We start from the raw sequence: 21,327 nt of genomic DNA, 5'->3' as shown, positions 1-21,327 counted from the left end.
ACCAACCTGGGGTCCACCATTTTATTAATGAGGTTGATAGTTTGTAAACCTTAAGAATTTAAATGTTGTATAATTTAGGATATACAAATTATATATACTGCTTCAACCAACTCAGTAAACTATAATATGCACTGGTATTAAATTTATTGAGGCAGATGATAGCCTGATATGTAGACTGATTTCATTATTGTTTTATACAATAAATTATGGACCTGTTGGTTGGTAGGAGGAAGGCATGCACCAGGCAGATAACAATTTTGATGCTCTGTCATTCTCTTGATATTAATAAGGTAGGCATGAAATGTAAAAGATTTCAGAAACCTCAGCATGACATCTAAATGCCTTATATAAAAGGCACTGACTTCAGTGATTGCTTAAAATTGTGCTTTTCTGAAAAGCACCACCTCTCCATACTTTGGTTTTACTTATTGCTGATTAAAAGCCTAAAAGCTATATAATGCTGTTAATCTTTTGTAATGATTACTCTCATTCTTTCTTGCCCTTTTAAATACTATTGTTGTGAGTTCCCTTTCCTTGTAGGAACTGTTGGCTTGTCAAGAAAGCTGTAAGAAAGCCATGACTCAAATTGAGAAAGGCAGCCAGAGTGTTCAGAAGTTTGTGACCTTGAGCAACGTGTTAAAGCATTTTGATCAGACGAAGCTACAGAGAAAGATTGCAGATATGCATGTTGCTTTTCAGGTAGGTTCGCTGCCTGCCTTAGAGATGTGAATGAGGAAAATTCCAAGAAGACTTGCAATTACCCCATTTCATGTCTTCACTCTTGACAAAGAACTCATCTACTGGTGTTTGGAAACCAATCATTTTACTTCTCTCTCTGTTATTAATTAATATTTAGAAAGATTGATTATTCTCATCATAATGACATATATTCCTTCCAAGTGTTTTTTGAAAGAAATAGTATTCTTTAACAAATGACATTTTCAATGACTAGAGATCAATATCCCATTATTATTATTATTATTTTTAATCAAGAATATGGTAAAGAAAACTGGAGATTGGAAGAAACATGTGGAAACCAACAGCCGCTTGATGAAGAAGTTTGAGGAGTCTCGAGCCGAGTTGGAGAAGGTGCTCAGGGTCGCTCAGGAGGGCCTGGAGGAAAAGGGGGACCCGGAAGACTTGCTGAAGAGACACACCGTGAGTGCATTCCACGTGGGTCCTTGAGGACGTGAGGACGTGAGCAAGCCATCTTGGATGAAAAATTAAAAGAGCGTAATGTTCTAATACAGAGAAGGAGAGAGAGACAGGAAGAGAGAGATAGAGAGAGGGGGAAGAAAAAGAAAATGGAGGGGGAGGAGGAGGAAGGGAAGAAGGAAGAAGAGAGGAGAAAGGGAGGGGAGAGGGAGAAATGAGGCAGGAGCAGGAACTTGTTAGATACGAGACCCAAAGAAATGACAGCAAAAAGAACCTCAGAAACAGTTGACAGCTGCCCTATAATTGGCCACTCTTGAGCCCTTGGAGTAGCAGATAACCATGGGAGAGAGAATTCAGACTCTCCAAACTACTAACTCATTATTCAGCTGAAACACTCTTTCATGACCAACATGTGCTTTCTAAGAGAGTTTAGGGGGCTGGCTAAGTCTTTGTGCTTATATCATAATCCTGCCATCTCACACGTGGAATAGGTGCCATGTCACTTGAAGTTTGATAGCTGATCTACAGCTTGAGCCTGTATTGTGAAGCCATCTCCCTGTTAATCATACTCATTTAAATTATATCAGTATTGAGAATATGAGTAATCTCTTAAAGGGTGTATGGAGATGATTCCCTCCAACAATGTATACTTTTTTCCTGAAATTTCAGTGGATATTTATGTAAGCCACACTCTCAAATGATGAATGCAATGCATTTGTGATGCAGTTGATGGATTTAGGTTTGATGTCCATGACCATCCAACATCTCATTCAAATTTATACACCCCTACTCTGCTGTTCTTTCTTTTGAATCACTGTGGCTTCCCAGCATACATAATCTTAAGACTTTGTGAGACTTAGCCATGTATATTTGTGCAGGTGTTGTATTCATCTGCCCAGGCTACCATAAAAAAAAAATAATAATAAAGACAGGTTGAGTGGCTTAAGCAATAGGAATTTATTTTCTCAGTTTTGAAAACTAAGTCTGAGATTAGGGTAGTAGCCTGGCTGGGTTCTGGTGAGGACTTTTCCTGATATGCAGGTGGTTACCTCACTGTGTCCTCACATGGCAGAGATAGATAGAGGGGAAGATCTTCAATGTCTCGCCTTGAAAAAGGGCACTCATTCCTTCATGAGAGGCCCGCCCTCAGATATCATCACACCGCAGGTTAGGGCTTCAACATATGACTTTGATGGGATGGGATGGTGGGGACGGGGCAACACAATTCATTCCACAGTGTGTGTGCTTGGTGTGAATGCAGAAATGGCTCATAATGAACCAGCAAGGCCTGGAACACACTGCAGTTAGGGAGTGAGGGATGGTGAGGTTTAGTCCTGGCTTCCACTCAGCTCTTCTGACTTTTACCAAAGAGGAACTGAAACTCTGTCCCTGTGGGATCAGGTTTTTAGGATCTCCCATTGGCTCTCTAGAATAATCTATCAAATTTGAAAACTGCAAAGACTTTTTTTCTAAAAAATAAAAAAGTCCTAGTTGAATTTCAGATTCAACAGCTTCTGATTCATCCTTGTGGATAATTATAGTTTGTTCCTGAAAACAAAATGGTAGTCACCCGGAAGGTTTGAAGAGGGCAGCAGCTGGCTAAGAGGCTTGTTTAGAGGCATGACTACTTCACTGTCTGGTGTCTGATGCTGCCTTTTATTCTGCCTGACACTCGTGACCGCTCTCCCCCTTCTCCACGCCAGGAGTTTTTCAGTCAGCTGGACCAGAGGGTGCTCAATGCTTTCCTGAAAGCGTGTGACGAGCTCACTGACATTCTCCCTGAGCAGGAGCAGCGGGGCCTGCAGGAAGCCGTCAGAAAGCTCCACAAACAGTGGAAGGTGAGTCAGGACCACATGGGAAGGTCATGTATCATGGATGAGGGAAGAGAACATGAGGGCATGGAGGTTCACTGGTCACAGAAATGTAGAAACCCGGGAAAGTTATCATAGTTTTTAATACCTTTGCCATTGAAAAAGCTGAGCTTGAATAAAACAGGAATATGATAGAATTTTGCTTTTCCTGTTTTCTTAAAGATTTTTTTTTAATTTTAATTTTTTTGTCTCTGCTTTTTATTTATTTTTAATATAAATTTATTTAATTGGAGGCTAATTACTTTACAATATTATATTGGTTTTGCCATATATCGACATGAATCTGCCATGGGTGTACACGTGTTCCCCATCCTGAATCCCCCTCCCTCCTCCCTCCCCATACCATCCCTCTGGATCATCCCAGTGCACCAGCCCCGAGCATTCTGTATCATGCATCGAACCTGGACTGGTGATTCTTTTCACATTTATACATGTTTCAGTGCCATTCTCCCGAATCATCCCACCCTCTCCCTCTCCCACAGAGTCCAAAAGACTGTTCTATACATCTGTGTCTCTTTTGCTGTCTCGCATACAGGGTTATCGTTACCATCTTTCTAAATTCCATATATATGCGTTAGTATACTGTATTGGTGTTTTTCTTTCTGGCTTACTTCACTCTGTATAATAGGCTCCAGTTTCATCCACCTCATTAGAACTGATTCAAATGTATTCTTTTTAACAGTTGAGTAATACTCCATTGTGTATATGTACCACAGCTTCAAAGATTTGTTTAAATTTATTTTATGTGTGGTTGCCCTGGGTCTTCTTTGCTGCGTGTGGGCTTCCCCAAGTTGCGGTGAGCAGGGGCTACTCTCTAGTTGGCAGTGCGCGCGTCTCACTGCAGTAGCTTCTCTTGTGGAAGTGCTCAGGCACTAGGGCACTCTGGCTCAGTAATTGTGGCACACGAGCTTACTGCCTAGTGGCACGGGGGATCCTCTGGACCAGGGATTGAACCCATATCCCCTGCATTGGCAGGCAAAGTCTTTAACCCCTGGACCACCATGGAAGTCCTGCTTTTCCTATTTTTAAGTATTATCAATTTCATTATATTACTGAAGAGTATGCTGTCTTTTCCTGATTATTTTTGGGGATGGGAACATCAAGGCATTTAACTTTTTTAGTGACATTTCATAAACTCTTCCCATCTTAGTTATGTTAGGTATGCTATTGAAATGACAAGAAATGTTTCTTATAATTTTAGTAGCATGGTGTATGAAATACATCATATATATATGAAATATATATTCTGTATTCATATTTCATATGGAAGCATTATATATATACATTATGTATGAAAGTGTGAAAGTGTTTAGTTGCTCACTCGTGTCTGACACTTGTGACCCCATGGACTGTAGCTCACCAGGCTCCTCTGTCCATGGAATTCTCCAGGCAAGAATACTAGAGTGGGTAGCCACTTCCTTCTCCAGGGGATCTTCCTGATCCAGGGATAGAACCCAGGTCTCCTGCATTGCAGGCAGATTCTTTACCATCTGAGCCACCAGTGAAGTCCTATATATTATATATATTTGTATATAAAGTCTACAATTATGTACTAGGTATAGATAGGTATATACATATATGTATATATATATATATATATATATATATATATATACACACCTATATGTTTGAGGTTTTCAAGGATTTTGCCATCTGGTTTAGCTTGTTATTATCTGAAACATATAAATGAAAACAATTTATTGGTTAAGGATTCAGTGATGAACAAAGCATAATCCTTTCCCCCAGAGAGCTTAGAGTCCAGTAAGGGAGATAATTAGTTGCAAAATAATAAAAGTACAATATATAATAAGTTCCCAAAAGTGTAAGTAATACACTGATGAAAGCTTTGAAAGAGAGAAGTGGACCACTTGGACAGCAGACAAGAATAAGGCAGGTAATTAGTTTTGAGCTAGGGCCTTAAAGAAGCAGCAGAGATCTGGGGGCGGCTGGGAGGAAGAAAGCAAGCTGGAGGGTGTGCCAGGGGCACGCGGGTTCCACTGGGCTCAGTGTGACTGGAGCGTCTTGCGTGGGCTTGTTGCATGGAAGCCGACTTCCGAATCTACATGTCAGGGGAAGCAGCTGTAGGTGACGGGGCCCTTTGAAGGTGTCATCCTTGGGGCAGACTGGAGGAAGCTACACCAGCAGCAGACCCACAAGTGATGCTCTGAGGGATTACTGAGTGGTGAATTTCATGTGTGTTAGCTGAAGAAGTCAGGAGATCCAGAAAATAGGCAGCTAGAACACTCTCCATCAGGTTGTGTCACTGTCTGGATTTTGTTTTTCTAACCTCAGTAACATAGGCTAAAAATTTCAGCCCTTTGCATAAGAAAAACGCAATTAAAGAAATACCTTTAAAAATAGTTAACCAACAAGAACCTGCTATATAGTACAAGGAACTATAATCAATATTTTGTAATAACCCATAAGGGAAATAATCTGAAAAAATATATGTGTGTATATATTTACATATATGTATAATAATTGAATCACTTTGCTGTACACCTGACATTGTAAATCAGTTATGCTTCAATAAAAATAAAAAATAATTACATTTTTACTTGGTAAATTTGAATTTTTTTAAAAAAAGATGCTTACAGAAATCCAAGCTTCTAAAGATGTCTTTGAAGTTTAACATTATCAAAAATGTACTGTGGAATAGGGACTATAATTGAAGGCTGTATTTTATTTTACATACACACACACACACACACACACACACACACACACACATTCAACTCTCTGAGATATAATCTGTCCTAGTCTTTCCAAAGCCTTAACTCATTTTTCTCATCAATTATTTCTGTGTTTTATGTTAATCTTTTAAATGCCATAGGAGACAAGTAGGCTAAAAATAAATTGTACAACTAAAGGGAATGATGAAGCTTATACTTGTATCAAAGAAGAATGTCAAACATTTCCCACTGTCAGGGTGCCATTGTTCGTGTGCTAGCTTGCTTGTGTTTTCTTAGTGTATGTTCCGAGTAAAAGATGACATAACAGGTGGTCAGAGCCGTGGGCTGCTTAATCCTGGCTTTTTCACTAATAAGGTTTCCTTGCGCGCCCCCTCCACCCCTGTGTAGTGAGCATAATATCTGTCCTTCCTACCTCATAGGGCTGTTGACAAAATTTAAAAGGACACATGCTAGGGAGCGGGAATATGAAATCAGTATGTGATTTAGAATCAAATCCAGCTTTTCTACTTAACCTTGAGCCTCAAGGGTCTGATCTTTAAAATAGGGATATTAATACCGTATAGGGCTATTAAAGTTAAATAGGATAATCACTGTGGAAACACCCAACTCACAGCAGGCTGAAAAGCTTGGCTGTGGTCCTGGTACTTGGAAAAGTACAAAGCACAGAGTCTCAATGCTGATAATAAGGGATTAAGTCACATTTGCACTAAGCTGTCCAGGTGGCTCAGTGGTTAAGAATATGCCTGCCAGTGCAGGAAAGGTCAGAGAGACAGGTTCAATCCCTGGGTCGGGAAGATCCCCTGGAAGCGGAACTATCTCATATTTTCTGCCACTTCAATGGGAAATGTACATGATCAGGAATGGTATCCTATTTTCCGGACTCTTCCTATGGCATGCAGGATCTTCAAGCAGAAGCTCCATATCATTTGCTTCATCTGAAGATTGAGGTGGAGAAGAACAGGTTCTTAGCTTCTGTGGAAGAGTGCAGAGCTGAGCTGGATAGAGAGACCAAGCTGGTGCCCCAGGAAGGCAGCGAAAAAATCATCAAAGAGCACAGGGTATGTCCCAGGGAGTCCCGGCGTCCCTTCAAGTATATCACTGATGCTTGCGTTTGGGTCTGAAAACACTCAGTAGCTTAATTACTTTATACTGCTAGACTAGATGGGAATCAGCCACGAAAATACAACAGTCTTGTGTGGATTCTCACAGAGATTATATAAATGTTTATTGCTCACTAGATCTTCTTCAGTGACAAGGGCCCTCACCATCTCTGTGAGAAAAGGTTACAGCTCATTGAAGAACTGTGTCTGAAACTTCCAGTCCGGGACGCAGTCCGGAACACACCTGAGACCTGTCACGTGACCCTCAAGGAGCTCAGAGCTGCTATTGACTGCACCTACGTGAAGCTGGTGGGAGACCCAGACAAGTGGAAGGACTACACGAGCAGGTAGTTGCGGGTGGCTCTCAGAGAAGGACGTGGTCTTTCATAATTATTTTAATTCCAACATGGTTGCAAAACAAGTCATGAAATATGTTTCATCTTACGCAATGAAGAAAATCAGATGGTATGATTGTGTACATGCTCTTGTACAAAAATGCTTCATTAAATTTAAGAATAAGTTTCAGTTAGAAAACTGAAAGGGGGCTTCCCTGGTCGCTCAGCCAGTAAAGAATCCACCTACAATGCAGGAGACCCCATTTTGATTCCTGTGTCAGGAGAAGGGATAGGCTACCCACTCCAGTATTCTTGGGCTTCCCTTGTGGTTCAGCTGGTAGAGAATCCACCTGCAATGTAGGAGACCTGGGTTTGATCCCTGGGTTGGGAAGATCCCCTGGAGAAGGGAATGGCTACCCACTCCAGTATTCTGGCCTGGAGAATTCCATGGACTATACAGTCCATGGGTCGCAAAGAGTCGGATACGACTGAGTGACTTTCACTTTCACTTTCAGTCAGAAACAAGAGTGAAGCACATTACTTCCAGGTGACCCAGATGTTGTCTCTTTGAATCAGAATTAGGCAATCTCTTTCTCTCTGATTTCCTCATGTCCCCGCAAAAGGGACTTCTGCCTCTTTGGGTTTCTGTCTCTGGTGGAGACACATGAGGACAGACCTCAGGTGTACCTTCCTCACTTCCATGTGCCCAGACTCTGAGATGCATCTTCCTCCACCGCTGAGCTCCATCTGCTCTGCTTCCCCTTTGGTTCAAGTGACTGAGCCCAGGGATAGCCTCTCCAGCCTTGAGCTTCATGTGGAAGAAACCATTGCTGGGAAATTTGTTAATCAGTTTGCTAATGAGTTGAAAGAAATGTGTTAATCCATTTTCTCATCAGTTGATTATCAAATTTCCATGCATAAACTCAAAATAGAAAATGTATTCTAACCCTGGGGGTATTTTCTCCCTTTAATAAGAAAATACCTGTTATTTCAGAATTTCTGAGTTCTCCTCTTGGATATCTGCAAAGGAGACCCAGTTAAAGGGGATTAAGAATGAGACCATCGATACTGCTAATCAAGGAGAAGTTAAACGTGCTCTGGAGGTAAGTTCTGGGCCACTTTTTTTGTTACTAGAAAATAACTATTAATAAAAACAATAATGGCAACAGTCTAACTGATGTCTTGTTTTCTTTCTATAAAAAAATTGACTTCCTGAAAATTGTCTTAAAAGAAGTCTCCCCCTGTTACTGTGGAGAGCTGTAGGGGTGTTCTCTATGGAATTATTGTTAGCTCTGAGATTTAGTCATGTTCAGTGGTGCCTCTAATGCCTCTTTAGCTAATGGGGAATCTTGCGAGGAAAATTGTATGCATGGGCGTACAACACAGTGGAGCTCAAGAATAGTAATGGAAAACAAGAACACTGCAGGTTTTTGTGCATTTTCAGCCACTCAAAAGCTGGGTTACAGAAGATGAGAGAACTGGGCATGGTCTCTAAGCATCGTTTCTATGTCACTTGCAGCTTGGGTTGGATCAGTCCCTGTGAGCATGGGTACTGCCTGATAAACCCAGCCAGGGCGACAGAACCTCAGGCCTGAATCCAGTTTGCAGTCTGTGAATGGCACACAGCAACCCTCTCCCTCTTATCTTGGCTCTTGGCTTTGTAGACACACACTGTTGTGAATGTTATTTATCTTTCAGTATTTTGAACCACGGCAAGTCACAGAGTTGTTGATGAGAATATGCTGTGTTGTTTAGTTGCTAAGTCGTGTCTGACTCTTTTGCGACCCCGTGGACCTTAGACCACCAGGCTTCTATATCCATGGGATTTCCCAGGCAAGAATACTGGAGTGGGTTGCCATTTCATTCTCCAGGGAATCTTCCCCACTCAGGAAATGAACCTGAGTCTCCTGCATTGGCAGATAAGTTCTTTACTGCTAAGCCACCAGTGAAGCCCTGATAAGAATGCATTTCCCTTCTATTCCCATCCTCTGATTTTCATTTTTTCCCTATTAAATTTATAACCCCTTGACATGCTAAAACTACTCAACAATACCATGTCCATCTGTAGACGGATATCTATATTTGCTCTTGGTTGCTGTTATGGTGCCAAAAAGTTCACATCTTGGAACAAAGAAAGCATTTGCTTCTAAAACCAACTATTTCCTCTGTAGGTATTGGCCCTGTAAAACCCTCTTGTAGCAACACAGGCAGTCGGAGTCCACAGCTCTCAGCTACCCAAAGCAGGTGCAGGAGGGAGAGGCAGCCCTAGGCACCATTCCCCTGGCCCCCAGTCCTACAGGTGCTGATGCCTAGGGTCTTTCTGGTATCATCTTAGCCAGTCAGTCTTCTCTTCCTGGATTAGAGCTGAGTTCCTGTTTGTGCACCTTACCATCTGGAGTACTGACTTCCAAAAACCAACCAAAGTGAAACATAAAATATGAGCTAATGAAGTTAAAATAAATCTTTGTGCTCAGCTGCTCAGTTGTGTCTGACTCTGCGGCCCCATGGACTGTATCCCACCAGGCTTCTCTGTCCGTGGCACTTTGCAGGCAAGGATACTGGAGTGGGGTGCCATTTCCTACTCCAGGGAGCCTTGCCGACCCAGGGATCAAACCTGCATCTCTTGTGTCTCCTGCGCTGGCAAGTGGATTCTTTACCACTAGCACCATAAATCTTTTAGAGTATCCATAGTAATATTCACCAAATAAACTCTTCAATAAAAGAAACCCACTAATTTTAAAAAGGACTCTGTCAATTCTTTTTTCTTTTTTTCAAAAATATACAGTGTTCCTTACAGCTACAGAAAATAAGGTGAAAAAGTATATGTTATAATTTCCAGTTCTGGTGTCACATATTCTACAGTACTTTTGGAAGCATCTTTGTTGTGATCAAGGAAATATCTGTAAATATGTAGATAGTTATGGAGGGAATTTTTTGGTATAGAGAACACTGATTTTACACATCGGATTTTGGCATTGGGGAAGCAGTTCCTTCTAGCATTCATAGACTTTGCTTAAAGATGTGAACAAAAAGTGAAATAAGTGGGCACTGTGTTGGTGAATGAATGTCTGGCTCCTCTACCTCCGTGTTACAAACCTTCTTAGGTTGAGTTCTTTCTTGCTGGAAAGTTATGATTCACAGTTTTATTTTGCTCATCAAAAGTGTTCTTTCATTCCAGGAGATCAGAAGTGGTATTACCAAAAAAGGGGAGACTCTCAGCTGGCTGAAATCCAGGCTTAAAATTCTGATTGAAGTTTCTTCTGAGGATGAAGCCCAAAAGCAAGGAGACGAGCTGGCAAAATTATCTAGTTCTTTCAAGGCTCTCGGGACTTTGTTGTCAGAGGTAAACTATTCACACGCTAAACGGAAGCTCTGGCTGGAGTCTGGAAGGTTCCTTTGGGTTTCAGTTTAACAAATAATTTTATTTAAAATGTGTATTAATAGTTTAAACTGAATGGTTATAACAAACACTTATGTATATGAAGATTGGTGGGGAAGATGAGCAGAATCTTTGCTTTGGTAGTCTGTGCCATTATTGGATATGTTATTAATAATTCAGGTTCACTGTGTATATTTAAAGTGCAAAGCTTCTAAATCCATACTTTTACTAGAAGTATTATTTCATGGTCAGTTTCAGGTAGAACCCAGGTTTGAGAGTCAGACAAGCCCACTGGTAGAGTTTAACTCTGATACCCCATTTTCTACTTAACCATGAGCTTAAAATGGATAAAAAATACCCCAAAAGTTAACTGCAAGAATTGAATGTAATACTGTATGTAAAGCACTTAGTACAGTGCCTGATGTTCAAGCTGGTTTTAGAAAAGGCAGAGGAACCAGAGATCAAACTGCCAACATCCACTGGATCATGGAAAAAGCAAGAGAGTTCCAGAAAAACATCTATTTCTGCTTTCTTGACTATGCCAAAGCCTTTGACTGTGTAGATCACAATAAACTGTGGAAAATTCTGAAAGAGATGGGAATACCAGACCACCTGACCTGCTTCTTGAGAAACCTATATGCAGATCAGGAAGCAACAGTTAGAACTGGACATGGAACAACGGACTGGTTCCAAATAGGAAAAGGAATACGTCAAGGCTGTATATTGTCACCCTGCTTATTTAACGTACATGCAGAGTACAACCCTGAGAAACACTAGGCTGGAAGAAACACAAGCTGGAATCAAGACTGCCAGGAGAAATATCAATAACCTCAGATATGCAGGTGACACCACCCTTATGGCAGAAAGTGAAGAGGAACTCAAAAGCCTCTTGATGAAAGTGAAAGAGGAGAGTGAAAAAGTTGGCCTAAAGCTCAACATTCAGAAAACAAAGATCATGGCATCTGGTCCTATCACTTCATGGGAAATAGACAGGGAAACAGTGGAAACAGTGTCAGCCTTTTTTGGGGGGGCTCCAAAATCACTGCAGATGGTGACTGCAGCCATGAAATTAAAAGACGTTTACTCCTTGGAAGAAAAGTTATGACCAACCTAGATAGTATATTCAAAAGCAGAGACATTACTTTGCCGACTAAGGTCCGTCTAGTCAAGGCTATGGTTTTTTCTGTGGTCGTGTATGGATGTGAGAGTTGGACTGTGAAGAAGGCTGAGTGCTGAAGAATTGATGCCTTTGAACTGTGGTGTTGGAGAAGACCCTTGAGAGTCCCTTGGACTGCAAGGAGATCCAACCAGTCCATTCTGAAGGAGATCAGCCCTGGGATTTCTTTGGAAGGAATGATACTAAAGCTGAAACTCCAGTACTTTGGCCACCTCATGCGAAGAGTTGACTCATTGGAAAAGACTCTGATGCTGGGAGGGACTGGGGGCAGGAGGAGAAGGGGATGACAGAGGATGAGATGGCTGGATGGCATCACTGACTCGATGGACGTGAGTCTGAGTGAACTCCGGGAGCTGGTGATGGACAGGGAGGCCTGGCGTGCTGCGATTCATGGGGTCGCAAAGAGTCGGACACGACTGAGCGACTGAACTGACTGAACTGACAGTGCCTGAAGTGAAGTGAAAGTCGCTCAGTCATGTCCGACTCTTTGCAACCCCATGGATTTTATAGTCCCTGTAATTCTCCAGGCCAGAATACTGGAGTTTTGGTTAGCCTTTCCCTTCTCCAGGGGATTTTCCCAACCCAGGGATTGGACCCAGGTCTCCTGATTGCAGGCAGATTCCTCACCAGCTGAGCCACAGGGGAAGCCTGTACAGTGCCTAGAACAGAGTAAATAACGGATGCTGTGCTGTGCTCAGTCGTCTCCGACTCTTTGGGACCCCGTGGACTGTATCCCGCCAGGCTCCTCTGGCCAGGGAATTTTCCAGACAAGAATACTTGAGTAGGTTGCCATTTCCTACACTGGGGGATCTTCTTGTCCCAGGGATTGAAACTGCATCTCTTGCATCTCCTGCATTGGCAGGAGGATTCCTTTATCACTGAGCCACCTGGGAAGCCCAAATAACTGATAGCTAATAATAGCAACACGTTCATGTTGAGCCAGCAGGCTAGTAAATTCTCTTTTAGGCAAGATCTACTCACTTTAAACCTCTTTATATACATTTCAATGTTTATATTCCTTTGTATACTATACAAGACCATCTATTTCATTTCTAGTAAGGCCGCATTTGGCTTCCCTGGTGGCTCAGCAGTAAAGAATCCTCCAGCAATGCAGAAGCTTCGGGAGATGCAGGTTTGATCCCTGAGTCAGGGAGATTCCCTGGAGGGGAAGGGAAGGGAAGGGAAGGCACCCACTCCAGTATTCCTCCCTGGAAAATCCCATGTACAGTGGAGCCTGGCAAGGTACAGTCCATAGGGTTGCAGAGTCAGACACAACTGAAGCAACTTAGCATGCATGCACAAGGCCACATTTACTCTTAACAAGAATATTTTTACTGACCATGTTGTCCTATGACTCTGATGACTTTGTATATGGGAAGATAATGTAAGAATGTAAAGTACAACAAATAGTTATCAGGATTTCTTGAAATCGTTTATAAACTTGCATAGAAAAAATAATCATTTGGCTGACATAGTTCCCTGATTCTGAAAGATCTGAAATTCTCTGTAGATGTTCCTAATCTAACAGTTTGATTGATTTTCATGAAAATTTAGGTTGAAAAGATGTTAAGCAACTTTGGAGACTGTGTCCAGTACAAAGAAATAGTCAAAAGTTCCCTGGAAGAGTTAATCACTGGCTCTAAAGAAGTCCAGGAGGAAGCCGAGAAGATCTTGGACACTGAAAATTTGTTTGAAGCACAACAACTACTCCTTCATCACCAGGTAGAATGCCTCTTTACTCTGGGGCATTTATGCAAAGTCACTTAGTTACTGAGAACCAGACAGATGAAGAATAAGGCTCTCCACTGACGAGCGGGGAAGATGGGGAGCTTGGGAAGGAACTCAGTTGAATATTTAAAAGAACTTGGCTCTTCTGTTCTCTTTATTAAATATTAAATATCTCAGAATATCTTGCAAGGAAAATTCTTAGCCAGCATGATTTGATGATACCAAAATGTTCAAGGAATATTGTGGAAGGAAAATTGATTTAGCTATGAAAACTTTCATAAAACACTAAATTATCCTTTTCTTAATAGAGAAGGAAAGCGTAAACAAACTATCATATATTTGAGATGACTATTCTTTTATTATGTTACAACCTTTGATCTTCAGTTTACAACTTTGAATACATCCTGGTTTGGGAAATTATAACTAGCATGAAGTACCAGTCCTTTCTAAAGAGTATGCTCCCATGAAGAATTAAAACTGGAACTAAAGAAGCTCTGGTACATGTATTGATAACAATTTTAATCAGCTTTACTTGTCAAATTCAACAGAAGTGAAAGTATGATTCAAATTAATCTAATGGCAGAATTTTAGCTAACTTAATGTATAGGAAAATGTTAAGTAATTGTCTATGTAATGATATGTCAAAATGTAAGTTGCATTGAAGTAGTTGTAAAAGAGCAGCCTTTAGACTTAAAAAAAATGCTTAGTGCTATATTGTTCTCAATCACTGGTAAAAGTGTTGTTTGGGTTTCAGTTTACTTTAAATCAGAGAAAGATGAAATTATAGATATTCACAGTAATATATTAATATTAAAACTCTTCATTTGTTGAACCAACTGCTTGGTTATATGGTGTTTACTTTGTGACAATTCATAAGTTGTATTTTGAGATTTGTGTACCATTTTTGTTTGTACATCATATTTCAATAAAATATTTATTTTAAAACACACCTTTCTTAAGATATCTTTGCATATTAATAATACTGAATATACCCCGGACTTAAATCTCTTCATATTAGCATTTTTAGAACATGATTAATTTTTAAAAATTGAAATTGAGGCTTTGTATTTTTAGGCAGAATATAGTTCTTCAAAGAGAATTATGTCAAATGAATAGTTTTGCCAGATTCCATCTAGGGTATTGCACAAAATATTACATATTGTCTAAATCTGCACACAAAACATGCAGGCCAAATTAATTATGTTTTTTCCCATTAAAAAACATAAAATATTTATAAATAATGCCCGTCTTTGACTATCACAAAGCCTTCATTACCATCTTAACTATCCATCTTAAGTTTAAAATGCAGTTTAGGTTCCCGCTCAGGAGATTTTACCTTTCTGTACCTCCATTATAGCGTGGGTGTTTATGTCCGTACTTAGTTGCTTAAGAGAGTTAACATTTCTGTCCATCTGTTGAACAAATGCTTCCAGCAAAAGACAAAGAGGATCAATGCAAAGAAGAAGGACGTGCAACAGCAGATCGCGCAGGCTCAGCAGGGAGAAGGTGGGCTGCCTGGACGAGTCCAAGAGGAGCTGCAGAAGCTGGAGAGCACCCTGGACAGCGTGGAGCACAGTCGGGAGAAACAGGAGCGCCGTATCCAGGTAGGAAACCGGAAGTTTCATCATAGGCTGCATTAACTTCCGGGTCACAAGTTACCTCTCCTACTGCTGCTGCTGCTAAGTCGCGTCAGTTGTGTCCGACTCTGCGCGACCCCATAGACAGAAGCCCACCAGGCTCCTCTGTCCCTGGGATTCTCCAGGCAAGAACACTGGAGTGGGTTGCCATTTCCTTCTCCAATGCATGAAAGTGAAAAGTGAAAGTGAAGTCGCTCAGTCTACTAGTGGGAGCAAATACTTATTTTTCCTGCCTCGGAGATGCCAGCGATCTGTTAAACACTTCCTTGAGTGATCGCTTTTAATCATAGCATCAGCTTTGTGAGATGGGTACTGTAATTAGCACATTTTCCAAGAGTGGATGCTTAAAAATAGAGAGTTTGAGGATTTTCCCTGAAAATCAATAGTAAAGCTAGGGTTTGAATTCACTCTTGTCTGAATCCAGAAATTTGTTGTTGGATAATTTCACTTTTTTGGACAGCCCAACAGTCTCATCTTTATGATTTATTGTGCCCTTAATACATACAAGTTAATGTGTTCTTGGATTTTTATTTCAACCTACTGACTGCCCACTCCTATTTCCGTGTCTCTCTCTCTCCCTTCTTCCTTCTGTCTCTCCCTTCTCTCTTCTATCTTCCCTTTAATCTTTTATTTTCTTGAGACACATTGAAGGGTTTCTTTCCTTTGTCCCATACCTACATTAAGTAATATCCTTAGATTCATAGGGCTTTGTAGCAGATAGAAAAATTTGAGTCCTAGGCCACATATCCTTTTTGTAGGTGAACTGAGACTCAAGAAGGGAAATTCCTATAGAAGATGTAAGGATGATCTTTAGTCAGTGTAGTCATTTGACATTGGAACTGAGTTAACTGGAAGTTCACAGCCTAACAAATGAATGAAAATGTGACTGTATTTTGTGAGGCATTCTGATAATTCATAACATGATATATTGTTATTTTTTTCAAATTCAGGTCACATTAAGAAAATGGGAGAGATTTGAAACAAACAAAGAGACAGTGGTCAGATACCTTTTTCAAACAGGTTCCAGCCATGAACGCTTCTTGAGTTTTAGCAGTTTGGAAAGCTTATCTTCAGAACTGGAACAGACAAAGGTATATTGGCAAGACCATATAGGCCTTTGGTACCCTTAATTTCCATGAAAAGCTGTTTCTACTTCATCATGTTATTAATTATTGTAATTATTCATTTAGTCAATTTTTACTGTTTACAGTTCACTCTTCAATACACTGGTCAAGTCACTCTGGGGAATGAAAACATAAATAAGATTTAAACATCAAGAAGTAAGAGAAAGTTTTCATTAAAGTGGAAAATGATTAGTTTCCTAGTAGATGGAGAAAGTTCCAAAACCTCTTTCTGAAGGCAGTGATATTTTTAACTGAACTTTGAAGGGCAGAGAAGACACAGAAAAGCAGAGTTTGGGGCAGAAAACCAGCATTCCTGTAACAGGAAATGCTATGAAGTATTAAAGTGTGAGAACTGGGAATTCGCTGTTGTAAAGCAGAAACAGAGAAGTGAAGTTTTAAAGGAAATTTGGACTGCATCACAAAGATTCTTGAAGGTCTCTAGCATTACTCTCTACCCTTAAAGTTTTGTAAGAAAGACCAGAAAAGCTGTACTTTAGGGAGATGAGTTTTTAAGCTGATGTAGAACTTTGAAAGGGTAGAAGTCTGCAGTCATGGGATCTAATTATAATGTCATCCATTGCTTGTGTACATGAATAGGAACATGAATTAGGGTAATGGGGATGACAATGGATATATAAGGACAGATATAAAAGGGACAGAGTAAAGAAAGAGGGGATGATACCCAAGGTTCTGAGCCTGACAGAGATAATGGTAGCAAAACAGGAAATTGGGTTAGCTGTTAGTAGAGGAAGATAAACAAGTCACATTTACTATTTGCTGACCTAATTAGTTGATGGCTATCATTTTCTTTAATCACAAAACCAGTCCTTAGAGATAGGTGCCGTTATTAATCATGTTGTATAAATGAGAAGATATAAGGTACAAAATTGTTACTGAATTTATCCTAGATCTTGGAATTACTAATTGCTGAGGCTGGAATTCAAACTCAAGAACTCTGAGTCTAGAGCCCATAACCTCATATATAACTGTATCATACTTTCATTAAAAAAACTGAGCTACTTTACTGGTTGTTTGTATATGCTGCTGCACACACGTATGACAGCTGGAATAATTGTTCTCTATTTCTTTGTTTACTTGTTGTTAATACAGCTTTCATGCCTGTTGTAATCCTCGAATGGCTATACTGAGGAACTTGAGGGTTTTCTGTCTGCCATTGCGTGTTTAGAGCAATGTCACATTTAGTCTTCATAACAAGGTTTTAATGATGAGGAAATGGGAATTCGGAGTTATGTGGCTCAAACACCTAAGAGTTATATGGCTGAAGACCTAGCTGATGTCAGAATCCATTCTCTCCTGCTGCTTCCTGCCACCACTCATGTCTTCTTGAAATTTAGAGATAAAGCCTTATGACAGTATTCTAGTTTTATTGAACTTGGTTTTTATCAGCATCATTCTGTCTCTGGATTCCTCTGCACTGCTTTCCCCATATGTAGCTCCCTCAGAATGCTCTTAGATTGAATGTGTATTTTCGCTGTTGTTCAGTTGCTAAGTCCTATCTGACTCTTTGAAACCCCATGGATTGCAGCATGCCAGTCTCCTCTGTCTTTTACTGTCTCCCATAGTTTGCTCAAATTCATGTCTACTGAGTTCATGATGCTGGCTAACCATCTCATCCTTTGCCACTCTCTTCTCCTTTTGCCTTCAATCTTTCCCAACATCATGGTCTTTTCCGATGAGTCATCTCTTTGCATCAGGTGGCCAAAACATTCGAATTTCACCTTCAGCATCAGTCCTTCCAATGAATATTCAGAGTTGATTTCCTTTAGGATTGACTGGTTTGATCTCCTTGCAGTCCAAGGGACTCTCAAGAGTCTTCAGCACCACAAGTTGAAATCATAAATTCTTTGGAATGTATATAAGCATTTTCAAACATAACTCTGCTTTCTCCATTTTTTTTCTGGGTTCTGAAAAACACTAGGAGGGAAAAACACTATTTTACACTTCTGATTTTATTCATGGGATTCTGCTGTTATTCACAGTTTCACAGTTGACTCTGCAGTGACTCTGAGTTCACATATAGTGATAGCATTTAATAATTTAATAGATGCTTATAACCACAGAATTTAATGTTGTGACAGTACGTATTGTATTTTAGAATATTATAAATCTCTCTGTCATAAGGAACCTGTACTTACTGATCTTTTATTCTTTCAAATTGCAGGGTACTTCTCTGAAGTAATATTGATAATTTCTATGAGGACGTTAAATCTTTCAAACATGAAGATGCAATAGTATTATGTAGTAACTATCTTATATTGCATTATGTAATAATTCTGAGAGATGCTATGTAAGAAAAGGCAGCTATCAGAAGTTTGATTTTTCAAAATCATCTGCATTACCTATTTAAGAGAGGAGTTTATGATCAAAATGTAAACCTTCTGTGATATAATCCAGGAGAAGAAATGAGATGCTAAGTTACTCAAAATTGTCTCTGGATTTACCTTTCCTAATTCAGTATTCAATACATTTACCTGGTAAAATTGAGACAACTAAAATTTACTGATACCTCAAATATATTGTTAATTTTTGAATTAAGTTTGTTCACTATTATTGAAAATCAGTGTGTGAACTTCATAAATGTTTTTGTCCTCAATTTTATGTGATGGACATTAAAAAAATGATTATAGATACCTGTCAGAGTGCCAGGTACTTAAAAATGAAGTTACTAGTGAAATGCTAACAGTGACCTTAGTGAGAACAATTTTACTATCTGCATTTTACATAAAAGAGCCTGAAAAATAATTTGTCAAAGTCAAACAACTAGTATTAGCAAATCCAGAATCCAAGTTCAGGTTTGACTGGTTCAAAATTTTTCTTCTTTCCCTTGTATAGCATATGGATATATGGTAGATAAGATTTAACAGCATCAAGATCAGTTTATAGCTCTTTTCAGAAAGCTAGTTAACAAAATGTTTCTTTAAAGATCAGTGATACTCTGTATTGATCAAAATATCCTTCAATTAAATAAACAAGTATTTATAGGCACTGGTCTAAAAGTCTGTTATCTTTATGACTGAAAAAAAAAAAAGAAATCACTGTTGCTGCTGCTGCTGCTGCTAAGTCGCTTCAGTTGTGTCCGACTCTGTGCGACCCCATAGACAGCAGCCCACCAGGCTCCCCCGCCCCTGGGATTTTCCAGGCAAGAACACTGGAGTGGGTTCCCATTTCCTCCTCCTATGCATGAAAGTGAAAAGTGAAAGTGAAGTTGCTCGGTTGTGTCCGACTCCTCGCGACCCCATGCACTGCAGCCTCCCAGGCTCCTCTGTCCATGGGATTTTCCAGGCAAGAGTGCTGGAGTGGAGTGCCATTGCCTTTACCAGTCACTGTTGACCATTGCCCAACAGCCTGCAATAAGCTGATATAGGCATGAACAAGTTACAGTTATTATCATGCAGCTAAGAATTTTAAACACAAACCAGTAAACACAAACCAGGTGACCACTGAGTCAACGTTTTTTGGGGAATTGTTGGATAAAAATGAAAGTAGTTCTCTAACTATGAAGGTCTGGTTGTGGTTTCACTTATATAAAAGTAAAATAATTTAACAAAGTGTCTATTTTGGCCATAATGAAAATGTCTGTTTTATTGCTAAAAGTATCATATGCCAATATTCATACATGTTTGAATCTATCTATTCATCTCTCCATCTAATCCAGTGAGACTGTATGTTCAGTTTATTTGAGGGCAGAGTTTAACAGAAGAGGCTGCCTTTACAATTATAATATCTTTTTTTAGGAGTTTTCTAAACGAACAGAAGGTATTGCAGTCCAGGCTGAGAATCTTGTGAAGGAAGCTTCAGAGATCCCACTTGGGCCCAAGAATAAGCAGCTGCTTCAGCAGCAGGCCAAGTCAATCAAGGAGCAAGTTAAAAAATTAGAAGACACCCTTGAAGAAGAGTATGTGCTTGACAAGTCCTAGACTTTCTTCTCTGAGATTGTTTCATAACGCTGTTTCCTGTATATTGTATTCAAAACATTCTTTTAAAATCAAAGTGTTTGTGTATTTCAGCATGTTTTGAGGAAGCAACTTGCAGTTCAAAAGAAAGCATCGGCAATAGAGAATCCAACATCTATAAGTGAGGGGCGTGATTTTTGCATTGTAAACTGATTCTGTTCATGAGAAAGCCATATCTATAAAATTCAAGTGGCCTTCATACACTGGAAAGGAGAATCTCAAAAAAGAACCAATATTTAAAATAAGTTTTTTACTCTGTTATTCTGCTGTCACCACTTAGAGGGAAGGGTAGATTTTTGGTTGTGTAGGTTCTAGGTCTAAACACATAGACCAAGCATCTCCAACTCCAAGAAGCTCACAGAGCTTACTTACAGTGCCTCAATATTCAAATTGTCACTGATTGTATACTATTTCCAAAAATTAACTTCAAAAATATATTTTATTTTTAAACATTTAAAGTTTAAATATCTAAAAGAAAGAAATTATAGTTTGGCCTGTGGTATCCTGTTTTGTACAAAACAGACACACACACAAATTTGGAGGGGATAAACATATGGCCAGTAACCAAAATAATATGGTGTAACAGTTCTACTTGAAAGGTTATTTAGTGGCATATCACCAACACGTATTGTTTTTAAGGTATAGGGCATAATTTCTAAGATGGGCTTTAAAATGCAAAATTAGTTTTGAATACTATGAATATCTTAAAATTAATGTTGTACATTTATCTAAACTTTAAAATTTGTTAAATAATTTATTTAAAACAAATTGTGACTTAAAACTTTAAATATTATCTATTGGGTAGAAATAGTAAAACAGTTTATTCGAAAGGAAGCTACATCTATCTATATTAGAAATATCCTTTTGAATCTGTATTTCATTAAAAAGTTGCAATATAATGTAGCTTTCATTACCTGTGCTGATGAGAACATAGGTATATCCAGGGTATACATTTGAGATTGCAATATTATTGAATTTGACAATCATTGATGCCACTGTATTTTCCTGATGTCTTCAAGTGCCTTTTGGTAAACAGGGAAATTCTTTTTTTTAACCCAAGGACTTAATAGTTCAATGATATCCTCTTAGTTTCCTAGTCTTTTTCTAAACTGAAAGCCATAATCTCTTGCTTAGATATGTATAACTACCACATG

At 39.5% G+C, this 21,327-nt stretch overlaps 1 protein-coding gene across 1 annotated transcript in view; it reads left to right on the top strand.

Annotated features, from left to right (window-relative positions):
- Positions 1-21,327, top strand: part of SYNE1 (spectrin repeat containing nuclear envelope protein 1) — a 408,382-nt gene that overhangs the window by 83,802 nt on the left and 303,253 nt on the right. The window contains exons 22-32 of the mRNA XM_052645623.1: positions 541-699; positions 994-1,158; positions 2,859-2,993; positions 6,619-6,777; positions 6,958-7,166; positions 8,149-8,257; positions 10,333-10,497; positions 13,265-13,432; positions 14,872-15,042; positions 16,026-16,166; positions 19,955-20,115. Of these exons, the coding sequence (XP_052501583.1) occupies positions 541-699; positions 994-1,158; positions 2,859-2,993; positions 6,619-6,777; positions 6,958-7,166; positions 8,149-8,257; positions 10,333-10,497; positions 13,265-13,432; positions 14,872-15,042; positions 16,026-16,166; positions 19,955-20,115 (1,742 nt within the window). The remainder of the gene's footprint in view (positions 1-540; positions 700-993; positions 1,159-2,858; positions 2,994-6,618; positions 6,778-6,957; positions 7,167-8,148; positions 8,258-10,332; positions 10,498-13,264; positions 13,433-14,871; positions 15,043-16,025; positions 16,167-19,954; positions 20,116-21,327) is intronic.

The sequence above is a fragment of the Budorcas taxicolor genome, chromosome 9 (assembly GCF_023091745.1).
Source record: "Budorcas taxicolor isolate Tak-1 chromosome 9, Takin1.1, whole genome shotgun sequence".
NCBI classification, from domain to species: Eukaryota; Metazoa; Chordata; class Mammalia; order Artiodactyla; family Bovidae; genus Budorcas; species Budorcas taxicolor.
Note: the sequence above shows the minus strand (reverse complement) of the source record. Positions and strands in the feature narration are given on the sequence as shown.